This window comes from Pleurodeles waltl, chromosome 10 (genome assembly GCF_031143425.1).
Source record: "Pleurodeles waltl isolate 20211129_DDA chromosome 10, aPleWal1.hap1.20221129, whole genome shotgun sequence".
Taxonomy (NCBI): Eukaryota; Metazoa; Chordata; class Amphibia; order Caudata; family Salamandridae; genus Pleurodeles; species Pleurodeles waltl.
Window position 1 is genome coordinate 599,342,803 of NC_090449.1, and position 18,260 is coordinate 599,361,062.

Genomic DNA, 18,260 nt, shown 5'->3' on the forward strand with positions numbered 1-18,260 from the left:
CCTCTTGAAGGATCTGCCAATCAATAACCGATGTACATTCTTGGTGCAAATATGCAAAATATTCTTCTGGGAAAAGGTTCCCATCTTCAGAAACAAATTGATTACATTACCCAAATTCTACACACAAATGAGGCACCTACACTTGTCCGCTTTATCAGCTCTGGTTTCCCCGAGGCCCAAATATGACATTGGTGATAGATCTGCCATTGCACTGTATGTAGCCTCCAAGGGGAAAGAGATAAGTTGAAGAGAGACACAGAGGCTGGAGAAACCCTTTTTAAGGACAGGGTTCAAATAGCATATATGCCCATATTTATACTTTTTCACCCAAAACTGCATTAGCGCAGTTTTGCGTGAAAAAGCATGACACAGGCTAGCGCCATTCCAAGACAACGGCCGGGCCCAATATTTATGGAATGACGCTAACCGGTGCTATTGCCCAGTTAGCATCCTTGTAAAGAATGCAAACAGGGTGGGGGAGGCATAGGGGAAAAAGGAGCTTGGGCGCCGAATTATGGCGCTACACTATTTAGACGCAAAAAAAGCCTCCAAGCAGTGTAGTGCCATTTTCTGGCGCACAATCCCATGGACATGGCTCCTGTCTTAGTAAAGACAGGAGACATGCCCGCCACCCCAATGGCCATGCCCAGAGGACAAATGTCCCCTGGGCATGGCCATTGGGGCCAGTGCCATGCAGGGGGCCCGAGTCAGGGTCCGAGCGTGAAAATATATATAAAAAACGAACTAACCGGGACTTACCTGGGATGGGTCCCCCATCCTGTGGTGTCCCTCTGGTGTGGGTGGGGGTGTCCCTAGGGCCAGGGAAGGGCACCTGTGGGCTCTTTCCATGGTCTCTGCCATGGAATTATGCCTACAGGTCCCCTCATGCCTGCCCATGCCCAGGCATTAAATAATGGCACTAAGCAAGCTTAGCGCCATTATTTAAGGCCCCATCCCCCCGTGCTGGATTTTAGCACGGGGGATAAATATGCAGCTAAGGCCATATCATCCTTTTTTGGACAGGAACGCCTACCTTGTATCTCATTGACGCAAGGTAGGTTTTCACATCCAGAAAACGACGTTAACTCTATAACTTTGGTGCTAGATGTGCCTAGCACCAAAGTCTAAATATTGAGTTAGGTTTACGCTGAATTAGCGTCAATAAAAATGACGATAATTCAGTGTAAACCGAGCATAAATATGGGCCATAGTCCAATGCCAGCCATAACAGAGTAGCTGGGATTTATGTAAACATTTAGTGGCTCAGGGCATTATTTGCCATAATGAGAAAAACATTGGTATCTCAAATTGTTGAGAAGCTCTTTATCGGTCCTGTCAGCCCCCATAGCTCAGACCACATTTTGCCACCTATGCTGTTCTATGTATTTGTAATTTCATGACTGTGTGCCTGGTAGTGGATAGCTAATGCTCAATACAGCAGGCCTGGGATGGTTATGGTGCAAAGTTACTGACAGCGGCTGTAGGCTTAATTGGTACATTGGGGAACATAATGTTGGCTGCCACTAGTCGGAGATGTTTATTATGAAAAGTTACGGCAAAGGCAATAGACCTGACTTATTTTAACAGACATGTTGAAGCCAAAATAATTTTAGGGGTGAATTGGTTTTATACTGTGTTAAAGCCAGTAAACAGGTAATTTGTTATATGGGATCTCACAGATTACCTTAGTATGTAAGGGTTTTGTTGTTGGATACTCCTCAGTCAGAACCTGGTGTAGAAGATTTGTGCTATGATAAGCCTCGCTTGACCGTCCTAGGTGGCCTGGTTTAGTTATTTACAAGACTCTTGTAATTAAAAAAAAACATAAAAATACATATGCACATATACATCTACACTTGCACAGTTTTGGTTTTCGGTCCTTCCGCTTCTAACAGCATATGGCATAGCGCAGTGGGGCAGGAGGCCCTCCATGTGTCCAACTTTAAGCTAGTTGAATGCACCACTGTCCTCTCCGCTTACAGGCCACTTGCAATTTTCAATACAGATTACATAGGACTCAGTAACATCCTGGAGATCACCTGTTGCCCTTTCTTCCCCATCCGATACACCTTGACCAGAACGGGTATGTTCAGGGCAGAAGCACCTCATTGAATCTTGTAGGTTGTTCAAGGTTCTGGCGGTCTTCCCTGGACTATACACTCGGGCCACTTTCATGGTTCTAGATCTGGAAAAGGCATTTCATTCCCTGGACTGAGAGTACCTATTAGAGGTGATGAGGAAATGTGAACTCTATGCGTGCTTCGGATGGTGAAACTGCCTTACACAAATGTAGGAAGGTAGCCTCTTTCTAGCCTTGTTACCCCCACGTTTGGCCTGTTTGTGAGTATATGTCAGGGTGTTTTTACTGTCTGACTGGGATCCTGCTAGCCAGGGCCCAGTGCTCATAGTGAAAACCCTATGTTGTCAGTGTGTTTGATATGTGTCACTGGGATCCTGCTAGCCAGGACCCCAGTGCTCATAAGTGTGGGGCCTATATGTGTTCCCTGTGTGGTGCCTAACTGTATCACTGAGGCTCTGCTAACCATAACCTCAGTGTTTATGCTCTCTCTCTGCTTTAAAATTGTCACTGCAGGCTGGTGACTAATTTTACCAATTCTCATTGGCACACTGGAACACTCTTATAATTCCCTTGTATATGGTACCTAGGTTCCCAGGGTATTGGGGTTCCAGGAGATCCCTATGGGCTGCAGCATTTCTTTTGCCACCGATAGGGAGCTCAGACAATTCTTACACAGGACTGCCACTGCAGCCTGAGTGAAATAACGTCCACGTTATTTCACAGCCATTTTCACTGCACATAAGTAACTTATAAGTCACCTATATGTCTAACCCTCACTTGGTGAAGGTTAGGTGCCAAGTTACTTAGTGTGTGGGCACCCTGGCACTAGCCAAAGTGCCCCCACATTGTTCAGGGCAAATTCCCCAAACTTTGTGAGTGTGGGGACACCATTACACACTTGCACCGCACATAGGTCACTACCTATGTGTAGCGTCACAATGGTAACTCTAAACATGGCCATGTAACATGTCTAAGATCATGGAATTGTCCCCCCAATACACAATTCCATGATCCCCGGGTCTCTAGCACAGAACCCGGGTACTGCCAAACTGCCTTTCCGGGGTTTCCACTGCAGCTGCTGCTGCTGCCAACCCCTCAGACAGGATTCTGCCCTCCTGGGGTCTGGGTAGCCCAGCCCCAGGAAGGCCGAACAAAGGATTTCCTCTGAGAGAGGGTGTTACACCCTCTCCCTTTGGAAATAGGTGTGAAGGGCTGGGGAGGAGTAGCCTCCCCCAGCCTCTGGAAATGCTTTGATGGGCACAGATGGTGCCCATCTCTGCATAAGCCAGTCTACACCAGTTCAGGGATCCCCCAGCCCTGCTCTGGCGCGAAACTGGACAAAGGAAAGGGGGAGGTGCCCAGAGCTCCTCCAGTGTGTCCCAGACCTCTGCCATCTTGGATTCAGAGGTTTTGGGGGCACACTGGACTGCTCTGAGTGGCCAGTGCCAGCAGGTGACGTCAGAGACCCCTCCTGATAGGTTGTTACCTCTCTTGGTAGCCAAACCTCCTTTCTTGGTAGACAAACCTCCTTTTCTGGCTATTTAGGTTCTCTCCTCTGGGCTATTCCTCAGATAACGAATGCAAGAGCTCACCAGAGTTCCTCTGCACTTCCCTCTTCGACTTCTGCCAAGGATCTACAGCTGACTGCTCTAGGACGCCTGCAAAACCACAACAAAGTAGCAAGACGACTACTAGCAACATTGTAGCGCCTCATCCTGACTGCTTTCTCGACTGTTTCCTGGTGGTGCATGCTCTGACTGCTGTCTGCCTTCACCCTGCACTGGAAACCAAGAAGAAATCTCCTGTGGGTCGACAGAATCTTCCCCCTGCTAACGCAGACACCAAAAGACTGCATCACCGGTCCTCTGGGTCCCCTCTCATCCTGACGAGCGTGGTCCCTGGAACACAGGAGCTGGGTCCAAGTGTCTCCCACAGTCCAGTGGCCCTTCTGTCCAAATTTGGTAGAGGTAAGTCCTTGCCTCCCCATGCCAGACAGCAAACCTGTGTACTGCGTGATTTGCAGCTGCTCCGGCTTCTGTGTACTTTTCCAAGGATTCCTTTGTGCACAGCCTAGCCTGGGTCCCCAGCACTCCGTCCTACAGTGCTCAACCCGCTGAGTTGGACACCGACGTCGTGGGACCCTCCTTTTGTGACTCTGAGTTCACAGAACTTCCAAGTGCCTGCTCCGGTACTTCTGCGGGTCCTGCCTACTTCTGCAGGGGCTCTCTGAGTTGCTGAGCGCCCCCTCTGTCTCCTCCTCCAAGGGGCGACATCCTGGTCCTTCCTGGTCCCCAGCAGCACCCAAAAACCTCTACCGCGACCCTTGGAGCTAGCAAGTCTTGTTTGCAGTATTTCTGCGTGGAAACACTTCTGCAACATCCAGCACACCGTGGGACATCTTCCATCCAAAGGAGAAGTTCCTAGCCCTTTTCGTTGTTTCAGAATCTGCGGCTTCTTCCACCCGGAGGCAGCCCTTTTGCACCTACATCCGGGGTTTCCTGGGCTCCTGCCCCCCCTGGACACTATCGCGACTCTTGGACTTGGTCCCCTTCCTTTTCAGGTCCTCAGGTCCTGGAATCCGTCTTCAATGTTTTGCTGGTGCTTGTGGTTCTTGCAGAATCCCCCTATCACGACTATTGTGTCTTTCTGGGGTAGTAGGGTAACTTTACTCCTACTTTCTAGGGTCTTGGGGTGGGGTATTTTGGACACCCTTACTGTTTTCTCACAGTCCCAGCGACCCTCTACAATCTCCCATGGGTCTGGGGTCCATTTGTGATTTGCATTCCACTTTTGGAGTATATGGTTTGTGTTGCCCCTGGACCTATGTTTACCTATTGCATCCTATTGTGATTCTACATTGTTTGCACTACTTTTCTTACTGTTACTTACCTGTTTTGGGTTTGTGTACATACAACTTGTGTATATTACTTACCTCCTAAGTGAGGGTATTCTCTGAGATACTTTTGGCATATTGTCACTAAAATAAAGTACCTTTATTTTTAGTAACTCTGAGTATTGTGTTTTCTTATGATATTGTGCTATATGATATAAGTGGTATAGTAGGAGCTTTGCATGTCTCCTAGTTCAGCCTAAGCTGCTTTGCCATAGCTACCTTCTATCAGCCTAAGCTGCTAGAAACACCTCTATTCTACTAATAAGGGTTAACTGGACCTGGTACAGGGTGTAAGTACCACAAGGTACCCACTATAAGCCAGGCCAGCCTCCTACAACAAACTCCCCTAGCGAAAGCCTGGACTGGGTGCCTCATATCCAGTCTTGTTAAAGTCTGTCACTCACAGTCATTGCCTTGGCTGTGAAGCCTATGGCTATTCATCTGCATCATTGCAGCGAGACCGGGGGCATTCTATTGCCTGATAGAAAACATGCTGTTTCTCTCTATGCTGACAACATGTTGCTCTACCTGCAGAATGTGATGATGGATGATGAACCACATGGATTTAGCTCAGGTCCTCCGCACATTCCACCGGATGCCTGGACTGGGAGTCAACTGTTGTAAGTCCTGCATATTTCCCTTTCAGCCTAGTGTTGAGGTGATCATACTAGTCTGTTGGAGGGATATCCTCCAATGACAGCACACAATGTTCTGGTACCTTGGGATTCATGTCTACCATGATGACTGAAATCTGTCCAATGGTAACGTAACTAGAGCAGTAACTGCGCTCAAAAGTTGAGGCCTCCTGGAGAACTCCTCCACTTTCAGTAATAGGGGAATGTGGTGCTTTTGAAAATTCTCATGCTCCCAAGCTTTCTCTACTATGCTAAACTGCCCACATCCCTCCCCGCTCATTTTTTTCAGACGCTTAACACCCTCCTGGGTGATCTGATCTGGGCCGCAGGGTCACTCTTGTTAAGATTTGGCACCCCATTGATCAGGGGAACTTAAGGGGTGCCGAATTTCAAACTACATTGCAGCTTTCATAGACCCCCAGTATATGCTCCTGCTTTGCCTCTCCTTAGTTTAGTGAACAACAGGAGCGCTTTAACAAAATCATGCTTGATGCTCTGGGGCTCGCCTGGTCTCACCCCACAAGTGATCTTTTTCAAGATGGCCTTTTCCTGTCTATTGAGGAGATTACAGAACAATTAAATCCACAAACGACAATTGCAACTTTGTAACGCATTGGCCTGAGTACTCCGACAGAATTGCAGCATTGGATCAGAGGAAACTCCCACGCATGCATTTCTATGGATCCTCCATGTCATTGGCACTGGCAGACACCTCGTCAGCTGGCAGGGAAGGGGGCTGGGCGAACATACTCGTGCCATTGATCAGACTGCAGGACAAATGGGAGAATGACCTCGAGAGGGCCCTCTATTGCAAGAGACGGGACAGAGTACTAGCATGCAGTGTTGTGGTGTCCAGAAACGCCAAGTTAAAATTTATTTAATTTTATCTAATGACCGGGACTATCTCAATCTTAGTAAAATAAATATTTTTTTCCTGGAGCAGACTCTTGCTGACGCAGTTGTCGATTGCCTAGCACTGATATGCTGCACATGATATAGTCATGCCGCTTCCTTTCACAATACTGGGCGGAAATCATTACTCACCTAGTTTGAGTCACATGTAACACCCCATTACATACACAGGCCCTGACTGAAGAAAAGTGGTGCTGCATTGGGTGCAGCGCCACTTTTCTTGCGCCTCTTAGCACCCCTCTAATGCCCCCATGTGTGTGCTGTATCTTAATACGGCTCACCATGGCAGTAGTTAGTGGAACTAGCATCCAGTTTTTTTACCCTAGTTCAGAGCTTTGCAGGATTAGCGTAAAAAATATTGCCACTAATCCTGCTAAGCCCATTGAGGCCCATTGAAAACAATAGCATGCCTCCTTTTAAAGCCTGCTATGAGCAGGCGTTAAAAGTGCCTAAATAAATGCCGATAAGAAATCTAGAAGATTTGTTTGCACCATTTTTTCGAGTTTGCATACATTATGCCGGGCGCAGGCTAAAGTAGCACCAGGGATTACAAAGTGGCGCAATGCATGCATTGCGCCACTTTGTAAATTTAAATTTGGCGCAGGAGTTTTGGCCTTGTTGGGCCACATTAGCGTAAAAAAAAAAATGATGCTAATGTGCCACAAAAAGGCGCTAGGGGCTCTTAAATCAGCCCCATAGGTCTGAGGCCTGCACCCTAGTGCTGTTTAAGCATCCCAAGGAGACCAAACTCACAGCCTCATTCACCAGTCTTGCCCTCCTGCTCAAATAGCCCATTGTGACTCTACACTGTAAGAATAACGTGCCCTTCCCTGACCCATGTCTCAGGGTCACTCCAGTCAGTAGCAACTTTGGCAGAGCTGGAGAGTAGGACGCTCCATCAGGATGAGGAGGTACGAGGTCAGATAAAGTGCCTCCTTTCCCAAGGTTGGGGTGAATTGCTGCTTGCTTTCCATACTGAGTTTGGGATGATACCCTCCCCCTTTAGAGCAATTGGGTGCAAAGCAGAAGCTTAGTTTTGTTACAACTGCAGGGACCTCCCCTTGACAACCCAGACTAGCTGCTTAAGTTCGCATCTAGAAACATGCCGGAGCAACATGTGAGGGTGGGCTGCCCCTACATATTTCCCTGTCTTGTCCCCTGGGTTTCTGTCACTTGTCGTTGGGCCTTCATAGGACACTGGGCAACCATAGCACTGAACAACACCCCTGCCCACTGCAACCTGCTGTCGGCCATATACCCGTCGTAGAGACTCTCCCTTATTTCCTGAAACAGATGAATTCCCCTTTTCATGTTCTCCACAGCTCCCTACCTTTTCACATTTTGGTTCTGTGTTTTTTCCCATTTATTTCCTATGATCTACAACCTGGTCACCTCCTTGTCTATCACTCTGCATACAGCTAGGGTGCCACAAGGCTCCCTCTAGTGAACGCCTGAGGAGGAGACAACAGTAGATAAACAGCTCTAGCCCTGATATGGACTGATCTATCAGTAGGCTTGTTTAACAGGACTCCTTTGCTACAGGTGCAGCATGTGTTCTATATGTATCGCTTGCTACCTGTTGTGTCATCATAATACGCAGACCTGACTATAATGTTCATGTTTAAAATCCCAATAAGAAAGATGTTTAAATAAAAAAATAGGGCATAGTACACTAGGCAGCCCACTTCAGTCTTGCCTTTTTACAGAACCCCTCCCATGATGCCTTCTCTTTTTTTATTTGTTTGTTTTTTAATGGTGCCCTGCAGCCAGCTCTCCAGACTTCTCTACTAAGCTGCTCATTTACTACTCATTTCATCTGCTGAGTCCTGCACCACCGCAGCCACTGCATCTAAACCGGGCTGGCCTCCTGAGGTGGTGTTTTCTGTAGTGTATCATTTTTCTACCTTTTCCAGATGGTCTTAGTGTTTAGAATCATTATGTAAGCAACCTTGGATTGGTACAACGATACACTATGTGCAATCCCATCCTAAATTGACCACCCACTGTGACCAGTGCAGTTTACTGAGCCAACATAGACAACACATTGCTTCTAAACATGGCAACTGTTTTATAATTTTTTTATTCACATTGCTACCATATGTCGACTATGTCCACCCCGCTAATGCAGCGGCAGTTATTTTGTTTTCTACTTTTACTCTTTTAATTTATCTTCCATATGTGTGTAGTTTGTGTGCGGTATACTGTGGAAGAACAGGTGGCCGAATGCATAAATGTCAGTGAATGCTTAGATCCACAAGTACAATGATGCATTTATGATGACTTAGTGAATGCCTAAACTCACCAGTGACCGAATTGACACTTTCGGTTATAAGCTTGATCTGTTGGCCTTGCCAGTGCTTGTTTTCTAAGGTAATTGATATTAAGGTTCATATATTTTTATCTTCTCTGGACCCTTTGTTCTAGAACCAACAACATACCTGCTAGGCTACCTCTAATCATAAACACCTTAAGAAAGTTTGAATCTACAGTATATAAATTGTCTGGTCTGCAGTGTAACTGGGTTGCATAAGCTGCCTTTCTAAATCAGAGAACAGTGTAGGTTAAAGCTTGAAGATCTTCATTAATTGATTCCTGTCATTCATGGTGTTATTACCCTTTTAAGAATGTGTTTTGTACTTAATTCAGGTTCCAGGAAAAAGTTGTACAGTACCAGCCCCGGCTATTCGAGTGCTCCAATCAGACAGGACGATTTATAATGACTGAGGTGGTGGACTTTGCCCAAGAAGACCTAGACGAGGATGATATTATGCTTCTAGACACATGGGAAGAGGTCTGTAGTCCCCCCTCAATTTTTAATTGAGAAATACAGTGTGGTATCACTTGGAGGGTATAATCGTAAACCTTTTACAGGAATATTTGTAAAGATAACAGTTCTAAACTAAATGCTTCTAATCAGTATCTGAGCAAGCGAATACATTTATCTCTAAAAAATTCTAAATTAAAGGTAGAAAGGAGGATAACTTTGTACCCTTATGGAATAAGCATCAAATAGAAAGCAGTGGAAGTGGATGAGGGACACCAAGGAGACACTCTTGCAGGAATGAGAGGGCAGGAAAGTGAGGGAGCTTGGCAGTTGAGAAAGCAGTGAGGGGGGAGTCCCTCACTGGTCTGGGAAAAGAAATGAGAAAAGGGAATCTGCCGTTGCCCACTAACTAGAACAGAACAAAGGGAATCTACCAATGGGACAGGCAAGTGGGCCTGTGAGAACAGATAATAGAACAATGAGATTAGGTGGACGTTTTGCGGTCGTGGACAGAAGGTGAATAGGAAACGAAGGCAGACAGCAGGAATATAACTACAGAAAACATTGATTGAAGGAATCAGAAGACCACGCCTTTAATTTAACATTTTGTGCCAAAAACGGGTGCACCAGAAAATACTTCTTTATTGGATATTTTGTTTGATTTGTTAATTCTCATAATGGTTTTGATGGGCTTTTGGCATCAGCTCCATTTGTCGCTAATAGGCAGAATTGCTGTTTCTTACCTCACCTCCTTTACTTTTTTTGCAACAATACCCATGCAAATACCAACATAGTTTTTTTAGGAGTCTTTCTTTTATAAAAAAAATTATTGTATTAACTGGAGCACCTTTAGTCCTGTAACATACCTTCAGACAATGTTAAGAATAACAACTTGATGCCAAATCATTATCATAAACATGGTCCATAGAAAACGCAGATGATCATATGAAGCATACAGTATTGCGGCTCACCCATGGTTGGGTTATAATCACATGATTGCACAGCATCTATATCTTGACCAAAATGCTGGAATCATTAACAAATCAACTGATTTGATAGGCATGGAAATCAAATAAAAATAATCAAGTAATCACTTGTGAAGGTTGCTCTGGGGCAATGCCTATATCTATAGAGAGTATATCTAATCTTACATGCATTTATGGAAGAAAGGGGTTCCTTTTGAGAAAAAATAATCAGACAACCTCATAAGCATATGTTTAATATCTATTAGAGACTTCTAGCTGCAGATTACTTACTTTAGAATTATCCAAGGCATCAGACTGATCCAGAAGACTTTTCATGAGCAACATCTTTGCGCGTCAGTAGATAGCGTTGATTGACTCTGCATGAGTCACAGGTGCCGTCTGTGCTGGAAGTGACGTACGCAGCAGCTATATAGGCACCACCCAGCTGTATTGACGTCAGTTCTTTTCTTTCCATGCTAGCCAGCATCAATCCGGGAAGAAGTACCTCTTTTGACTGTGCCTTTTTCGACGTTTTGTCCAAACGTTTTTGAGGCTTACCTCCTTGTGTGGGGGGAATCTCATCTATGAATACTGCCTTCAAGTTCTGTGGTGCCTGTTACTGGCCAGTTTCGATGATGGACCAGCATCTTTTTTGCCAGTGGTGCTTCGAGTGCAACCATGATCAAAGTTGAACTCCGACTGTGGCGCAATGAACCCCTAAGGCTTTGAGGGGGCGCTTCTTCAAGTTCTTTGCAGCCTGTCGTGCATCCCTGTTCTGGTCGAGGTCGTAGTCAAGAAGGTCCATGATCAGTCGCAGATTCTGAGGTCGTCCTTCCATTTTAAATCTTCGGGACATTCGGGAAATTCAAAACACAAGAAGAAGATGGAGTCAAAGCGTGCTTGAACTTCTCCGCATAAGCATTCCAGGACTACAGGACTAGCTCAGTTGTTGAGCCTGTGCCTGGGCCAACTTCGGATTTCGCCAAGTTTCCAGGGAACCGGGGCAACCACCGTCCAACTCAAGGAATTTTATGACACCACATGCGCCATTTTTGGTGGACCTGACCCTTCCGACGCGCCTTTGGCCTCCCAAGGTTGGCAGGGGCCCCTGCTGGTTCTACACTGGCAGCTTTGGCCCCAGCTTCTGTGGGGCCCCAATGATCCACTTCTGGATATAGACCGATGCCAGTCGTGGCACCTCAACCTTCCCTGGTGCCAGTCCCGATGCCGATGCTCCCAGCGCTGCCAGCACCCACAGGTGGTGCCATCCCCATTTTAATCCCTGACTCCGATACGTCATTGGGAGCTTTGCCTCCCAGATCAGATTCTGAGCCCGAATTCATTGGACTTGCCCTCAGGGAGGAATGGGAGGGGTCACTGGACCATGAAATCTAACCTTATGAACAAGATATGGACTAGTGGGAGGAACTGAGGGAAGCCAGTGGCCTGTATACATCCCCATATGCTTGCGTACTTTCTCCTACCATGGCTATGGAGGAGGGAACATCTTTTGCGATGGCGGTGCCAAGGGCTGCCGAGGTCCTCAACCTTCCGCTGCCTTCGGAGGGGGTCAAGACTAATGTTTTGAGGGAGGTGCTTCAGCCGGAGTCTCCCTGTCTGAACCCGCTCCTCCTATTTAATTAAGCCCTCACTGATGTCCTTTTGGGTACCTGGTCCAAACCCAACGCAGGGGCTCCTGTGAACAGGACAATCACCTGTCACCATCGCCCCAGTGAACCCGAGTTTCGTCACCAAACACCCATCTGAGAGTTTGGTGGGGTAGGCTTCCACCTTTCATCTGAACCCTGTCACGTTCCATACCGCTCCTCTGGATGGGGAATCCAAGAGACTGAAAACACTTGGGAGGAAAATGTTTTCTTCTGCCTGTGAAGACCTCATGCCTTTTAGGCCACTACTCCCACGCTTTGTGAGATACGGTTGCACAAGTGCTGCCTGCAGTGCCAGAGGAGGCCCTGGCCGTGCTCCCACAAGCAGTAGCAGACGGGAGAGATGCAGCAAAGTTCACAATTTGATATGGACTTGACACGACTGACTAGCTAGGCAGAGCGGTTTCGTTGACGATGGACCAATCCTGGCTACACACTACTGACATTTCGAGGGATATCACATTGTCTTTGACGGACATGCCCTTTGATGGCTCTCGTCTCTTCAGAGACAAAGCAGACTCAGAGCTCAAAAGGTTTAAGGACAGTCGGTCTATGGCCTGGACCATGGGGTTATTTGCTGCCCTGCTCTACCTCTAATCTGCTTTTCACCCCCTTTATGGTTTCAGGAGGGGCTACCAACTGTGCCAGTTTCCGCCTAGCCACTGTGCTATGCATGCTTCCCAGCCCTGCACAGCCGAGGGTGTGGTATATACAAGCAATGTGGATCAGGCAGTCAGAGGTTGTGCCAGTCAGTCCACCACCCCTCCCGCAGCTGCAACCTCCAAACCCTCCTAATTGGCCCTTATCCCATGACAGGCAATTAGTTGATAGCAGGATCCGTCATCACCTGCCCCACTGGCAGTCCATAACATCAGACAGGTGGGTTTTGCAGTTGGTCCGAAAGGGTTACTCCCTCCCCGACTACTCCCCCATGCCACCATCTCAAAACATCCTGATGGAGGATCTTCTTTTTCTTCTCTGCAAGGAATTTGCAGCCCTCTTGGCCAAGAGAGCCATAAAGAGGGTTCCTACACCAGAAGTAGGTCTTGGTTGCTATTACCACTAATTTCTGATGCCGAAGAAGAACGGAAGCCTTCGTCCTATCCTAGACCTCCAGCCCCTCAACTATTTCCTCAAGAAGGAGAACTTCAAAATGCTCACCTTGGCTGAGGTTCTGTCTGCCCTGGACCCAGAAGACTTGATGGTAGAGTTGGACTTGTAGGACACATATTTTTATATCCCCATTCTGCCTGCCCAAAGATGTTATCTGCGGTTCACAGTCGGCCACAACCATTTTCAGTTTGCCTTGCTTTTGACCTTACCAGCGCCCCTCGGGTGTTCACCAAGGTGATGGCGGTGGTTGCAGCTCATCTGTGGAGATCAGGGGTGTCAGTCTTCTCCTTTGACGACTGTTGAAGGTGGGCTCGTGCAGGCTGTCATCTCCCACCTCCAGACTACGTTGAACCTCCTGCATTCTTTGGAGTTCACTACAAACGTGCCCAAGTCTCACCTGACTCTTTCTTTCCAGTGCCTCTTTTCATCAGAGCTGTTCTGGACAAGGTGTAGTTTGGGGCTTATCCGCCCAAGCGGCGAGTCTAGGATAATCAGATTATAATATTGATGTTTCAGCCCCTATCTTGGAGTTCGGTGAGACAGAGTCTGAGGCTGCTGGGACGTATGGTCTCCTGCATCCTGCTGGTCATGAATGCACAGTGGCATATGCAGGCTCTGCAGTGGGACCTGAAGTTGAAATGGGCACAGCATTAGGGGAATCTGTCTGACATGGTCCAGATCTTGTCGGGAACTGCAAAAGATTTGCAGTGGTGGTTGACGGACCACGTTTGGGTCAGCAGCAGAACCCTCTCCATTTGCCAAGCAGATCTCACAATAGTGACAGATGCATCACTCTTAGGATGGGGCGGCCATCTTGGAGAAGTGGAGATCAGAGGACTCTGGACTTTAGCAGAATCCGGACTCCACATCAATCTGCTGGAGTTACGGGTGATCTGACTGGCATTCTAGGCCTTCCTACCTTCCATCAAGGGGAGGCGGGTGCAGGTGTTTATGGTCAACACCACCATCTTGTGGTACTGCAACAGACAGGATGGGGTGGGGTGGGGTCCAGACCCTATGTCAAGAGGCTCTGCATCTCTGGACATGCAGCAACATCAGGGCAATTTCCCTGGTGGTTCAGCATCTGGCGGATTCTCTGAACACCATAGTGGACAAACTCAGCCACAGATGCTTAGCGGATCAGAAACCGAGTCTCCATTCGGAGGTGACACAAGAAATGTTTAAGCAGTAGGGAGAGCCTTGGTTAGATCTGTTTGCCTCCACAAAGAACACGCAATATCAGCAATTTTGCTCACTGGAGTTTCCAAGGTGGCTCTCGCTCACAACGCTTTTCGTGTAGAGAGAAGCTCAGGCCTCTTATACACCTTTCCATCCTTACCACTCCTGCCCAGAGTTCTCAAGAAGATCAAGAATGACTGGGCCCAAGATATCCTTGTGGCTACGGATTGGACACGGAGAGCTTGTTATCCTGAGCTACTGGGCATGGTAATCAGTTCTCGGATCAGGCTGCCCCTTTGGGAGGATCTTTTGTCGCAGCAGAAGGGAAGGGTTCTCCACCCGAACCTGTCCAGTCTCCACCTTCTTGCGTGACGATTAAGCAGCGGCAGGTGACAGCCTTCGACCTTCCTCATGAAGCCTTTGATGTTATCTTGACAGCCAGGCGTTCCTTCACCAAGACGGAATACGCCTGCCGTTGGAAGAAATTTGTACCTTGCTGTTACGACAGAAATGTTGATCCGCTTTTTGCTTCTCTTTCTCAGATTCTTGTATTCATTCTCTCTCTTGCCCAGCAGAGCTCTGCTCAGGGCACTCTTAAAGGTTATCTTTCTGCCATTTCTGCATTCCTCAGTTTAACCTCCTTACATAGATCCTTGAACGGTTTAGTTAATCTTTTTCCCTATTCTCCTTTTAGCATGCCTCAGGGAGACTTGAATCTAGGGCTTACATTCTTAAAGTGTGTTGCCCTTGAGCCACATGACAATTGTCCCCTGCGGTTACTCGCCATCAAAACTGCTTTCTTCGTGGCTCTAACATTTGCCCGACGAGTTAGTGAGTTACAGGCCTCATCATCTAAGCGGCCTATTTATCCATTCATCCTGACAAAGTGGTGCTTCGCACATGTGCCTCTTTCTTCCAAAGGTGGTCAGGTCCTTTCATGTAGGTGTGGAGGTCAGTCCATCACCTTGCCTACTTTCTTCCTTCCCCCTCATCCTTTCAAGGTTGAGGAGCGTCTCTGTCATCTGGACCCCAAACAAGTGTTGTTTTACCTTGACCACGCACAGGAATTCCGGATGGACGATCAGCTCTTTGTGGGGTATATCTGAGCTCAAAAGGGTTGTGCTGTGCAGAAAAGGACCATCTCCAGATGGTTGATGCAATTAATTAAAATCTGCTATGTGTTGGCCACAAAGCAACCCCCTGAGTACTTGCACACTCCTTCCACCAGAGCCAAAGCTGTGACCACTCCGTTAGCATGTGTAGTTCCAGTCCTGGATTTCTACGGACAGGGTTGTATCTCTTTCAGGGCCGAAGTTTTCCACAACAGTGATCAGTGTTATTCGTGGCTCCATGCTTCTGGCATGGAAAGTTGTAAAAAAAACACAAAAAAAACGACGATAGCACTCTTGGGTGCCAGCTACATAGGTGCCATGAATGTCACTTCCGGCGTGGACAACGCTGAGGATGCACATAGAGCCAATCAACACCACTTACCAGTGCCCAGGGGTATTGCTCACAAAAAATATTCTGGATCAAGTCTGACTCCTGGGATAATTCTAAGTCAAGGGGTCTGCAGCTAGGTATAGACTCTACCAAATAAGGTATTGCCAAAGGTATGCAACTTGTTTATCTTCGCCTGCTCCCAGGAACAAACATATGGTGGTCATTCTTCAACATAACTAGCATCAGCTGGAATCACCCTCCCAGTTCCTTCAATTACGGGAATTGCCTCAGTAATATTACCCCAGATGTGGGTTACATTGAGCTATCTAAAGGTCTTCCAGCCTTCCTTTTCGAGCATGCTTTCCATGGATTCAGCTCATTTTTTAACCTCAGGATACAATGCCCAACATTTGGGACCATCAACATTCTTCCAACTCCTAGAGATCTTTTGCATAACTAGAATAAGCACTAGTTCTACAAACCGACCAGTCACATTGTTGGCCTTAGTTTTTGAGAAAAAGTCCCAGCAGACATGCAGCAGGTGTGCTCACAATATCTCTATCCATAGCCTCCTTTGTAAATTGGAAAACAGAATCGCCATATACATTCAGCGCAGGACATCCCCACACCACGTGAAAAACTTCTGCACCATTAACATAACATCTAGGACAGCCCACATCTGCCAAGAGAACATGCAGTTTATTCTCTTGGTCTTATAACAACTGTATGCCAGTAGTAGAATTGAATGAATTTAAACTGCAGATTAGGGGATATATTTTAGGTATTTGGACCACTCGCCGTCACTCAAGATCTTCACCTCATGTTGTGTCTAAGGGCCAGATGTATCAAGAAGGCCTTTTGCTAGTCGGAAATAGCGATTTTTAAGAAATCGCTATTTCTGATTTGCAAAATGCAATGTATCACATTTGCGATTCGGTAATAGCGATTTCTTAAAAATCGCAAATGCTATTACCGAATCGCAAATTGCGATACAGGCCCCATTCGCACCAATGGGCCTGTAGGCCCATATCTGCAAAATGTTTGTATTTCCAAAATTGCGATTTCTTAACTGGAAATCGCAATTTTGGAAATGCAAAACCCCAGGGTGCTGGGGGCCTAAGGCCCCCTCTGCTGCACCCCCAAAATAATTTTTTACAACATGTAAGGAGCACACATGCCAAAAGGGCATGTGTGCTTTATATGTAAATTTTAAAAATGCATTTTAAATGCATTTTAAAAATTTGCACATGGTTACCACCACGTTCAACCTGGTGGTAAATAGCTATTCCTAAATGCCCAATTCGCATTTAGGAATTGCTTCTTACATGTGCTTTAGAAATCGCAAATGAGGAATCCTTATTAGCGATTCCTTAAAATTGCTTTCAGAATGCCTTTAATACATTCTGAAATGGCTTTTTGCATTTGCAAACGGGCATTCGCACCGTTTGCAAATGCAAAAAGCTTTCATACATCTGGCCCCAAGTTTATTAGAGCAGTTTTAGGCTGTAATATTCAGCTAAGTTTCCCCCACCTGTGCAGAGATTAGTCACCTTCTCCTCCCAGTCTTTCAATCCAACCCCATTTCAATGATGGGGAAGCTCATTGAGTGATAATAAAGGTATTTTGTGTGCATTGATTGATATGTGTCCTCTGCAGAGCTCTATTCTGCAGATATTGTGCCATTAGTATTAAGTTGCCTTTAGTACATGCCTAAGGCTTTGTGTAGGGATCCAATATTAGTCTAGTGTGAACCGTCCTGAGGGGCGACTGAAGGCCCCCATCACTGGTAGTGCCAAGCCATCTGCCCTCCACCCAGTCACCCGCTGAAGCTGCGCAGCCGAGTAGGAGTGCTTCAGGTTCAGGAAGCCTGCAGTTTTTTGGAGCCTTAACACTCTTTTATGTGATTGTATTTGAAATGGAAAACACAATATAATAGATGTGAACATACTGCAGTATTCAATGGACAGGGAGTGGGGGGTAGTTTTGCAGCACCATGCTTCAAAACCTATTACCTGCAGTGCAAGTGCAATGGGCGGCTATGGCTGGTGTTGCCACCCTTGGTTGAGCTTCAGAGTGCACAACGTCTGCCAGGTGACAGGCCCTTGGTGAAAGCTATTTTTTCTCTTGTCAGAGGTAGACAGCCAGGTGACTCCTTTATATGCACTGTGAGGTATTGCTAGAGATGGCTGTTCCATAAGACAGTGGTAAAGATCGCATTTTTTCCCAACCTCATGTGTTCTTAGTAGAGGAGATATAAATATGGAAGGAAGCCAGGGTCATATCTGATCACTGACAATGGTTACCACACATTTGAGAACCTGAGCCAGTAATCCCCAGTTTTTAAGAAATCTTTCTGTTATACCTAAACTCAAAGTTGTACAACCTATAAATCCTAAGACACTCACAACTCACCGGGTATTTGATATGTTACTTACAATGGGGAGTGCCAGGTGGGCAGCTTAAAGACTCTGTGCATCATTGATGCTAATGACGAACATTGAGATTGGATTCCTTAGAGAGTTGTGGGAAAGGAACTTACAACATTCCTACAGAGACAAATGGAGGGCCCAAGTTGTGGCCTACTCAGGGATAGTATCCAGAAGCGCACT

The 18,260-nt window shown here is 46.7% G+C and overlaps 1 protein-coding gene across 1 annotated transcript in view; it reads left to right on the top strand.

The window, feature by feature from the left end:
* VILL (villin like) overlaps window positions 1-18,260 on the top strand; it is a 240,640-nt gene that overhangs the window by 196,427 nt on the left and 25,953 nt on the right. The window contains exon 16 of the mRNA XM_069211055.1: window positions 9,167-9,311. Within this exon, the coding sequence (XP_069067156.1) occupies window positions 9,167-9,311 (145 nt within the window). The remainder of the gene's footprint in view (window positions 1-9,166; window positions 9,312-18,260) is intronic.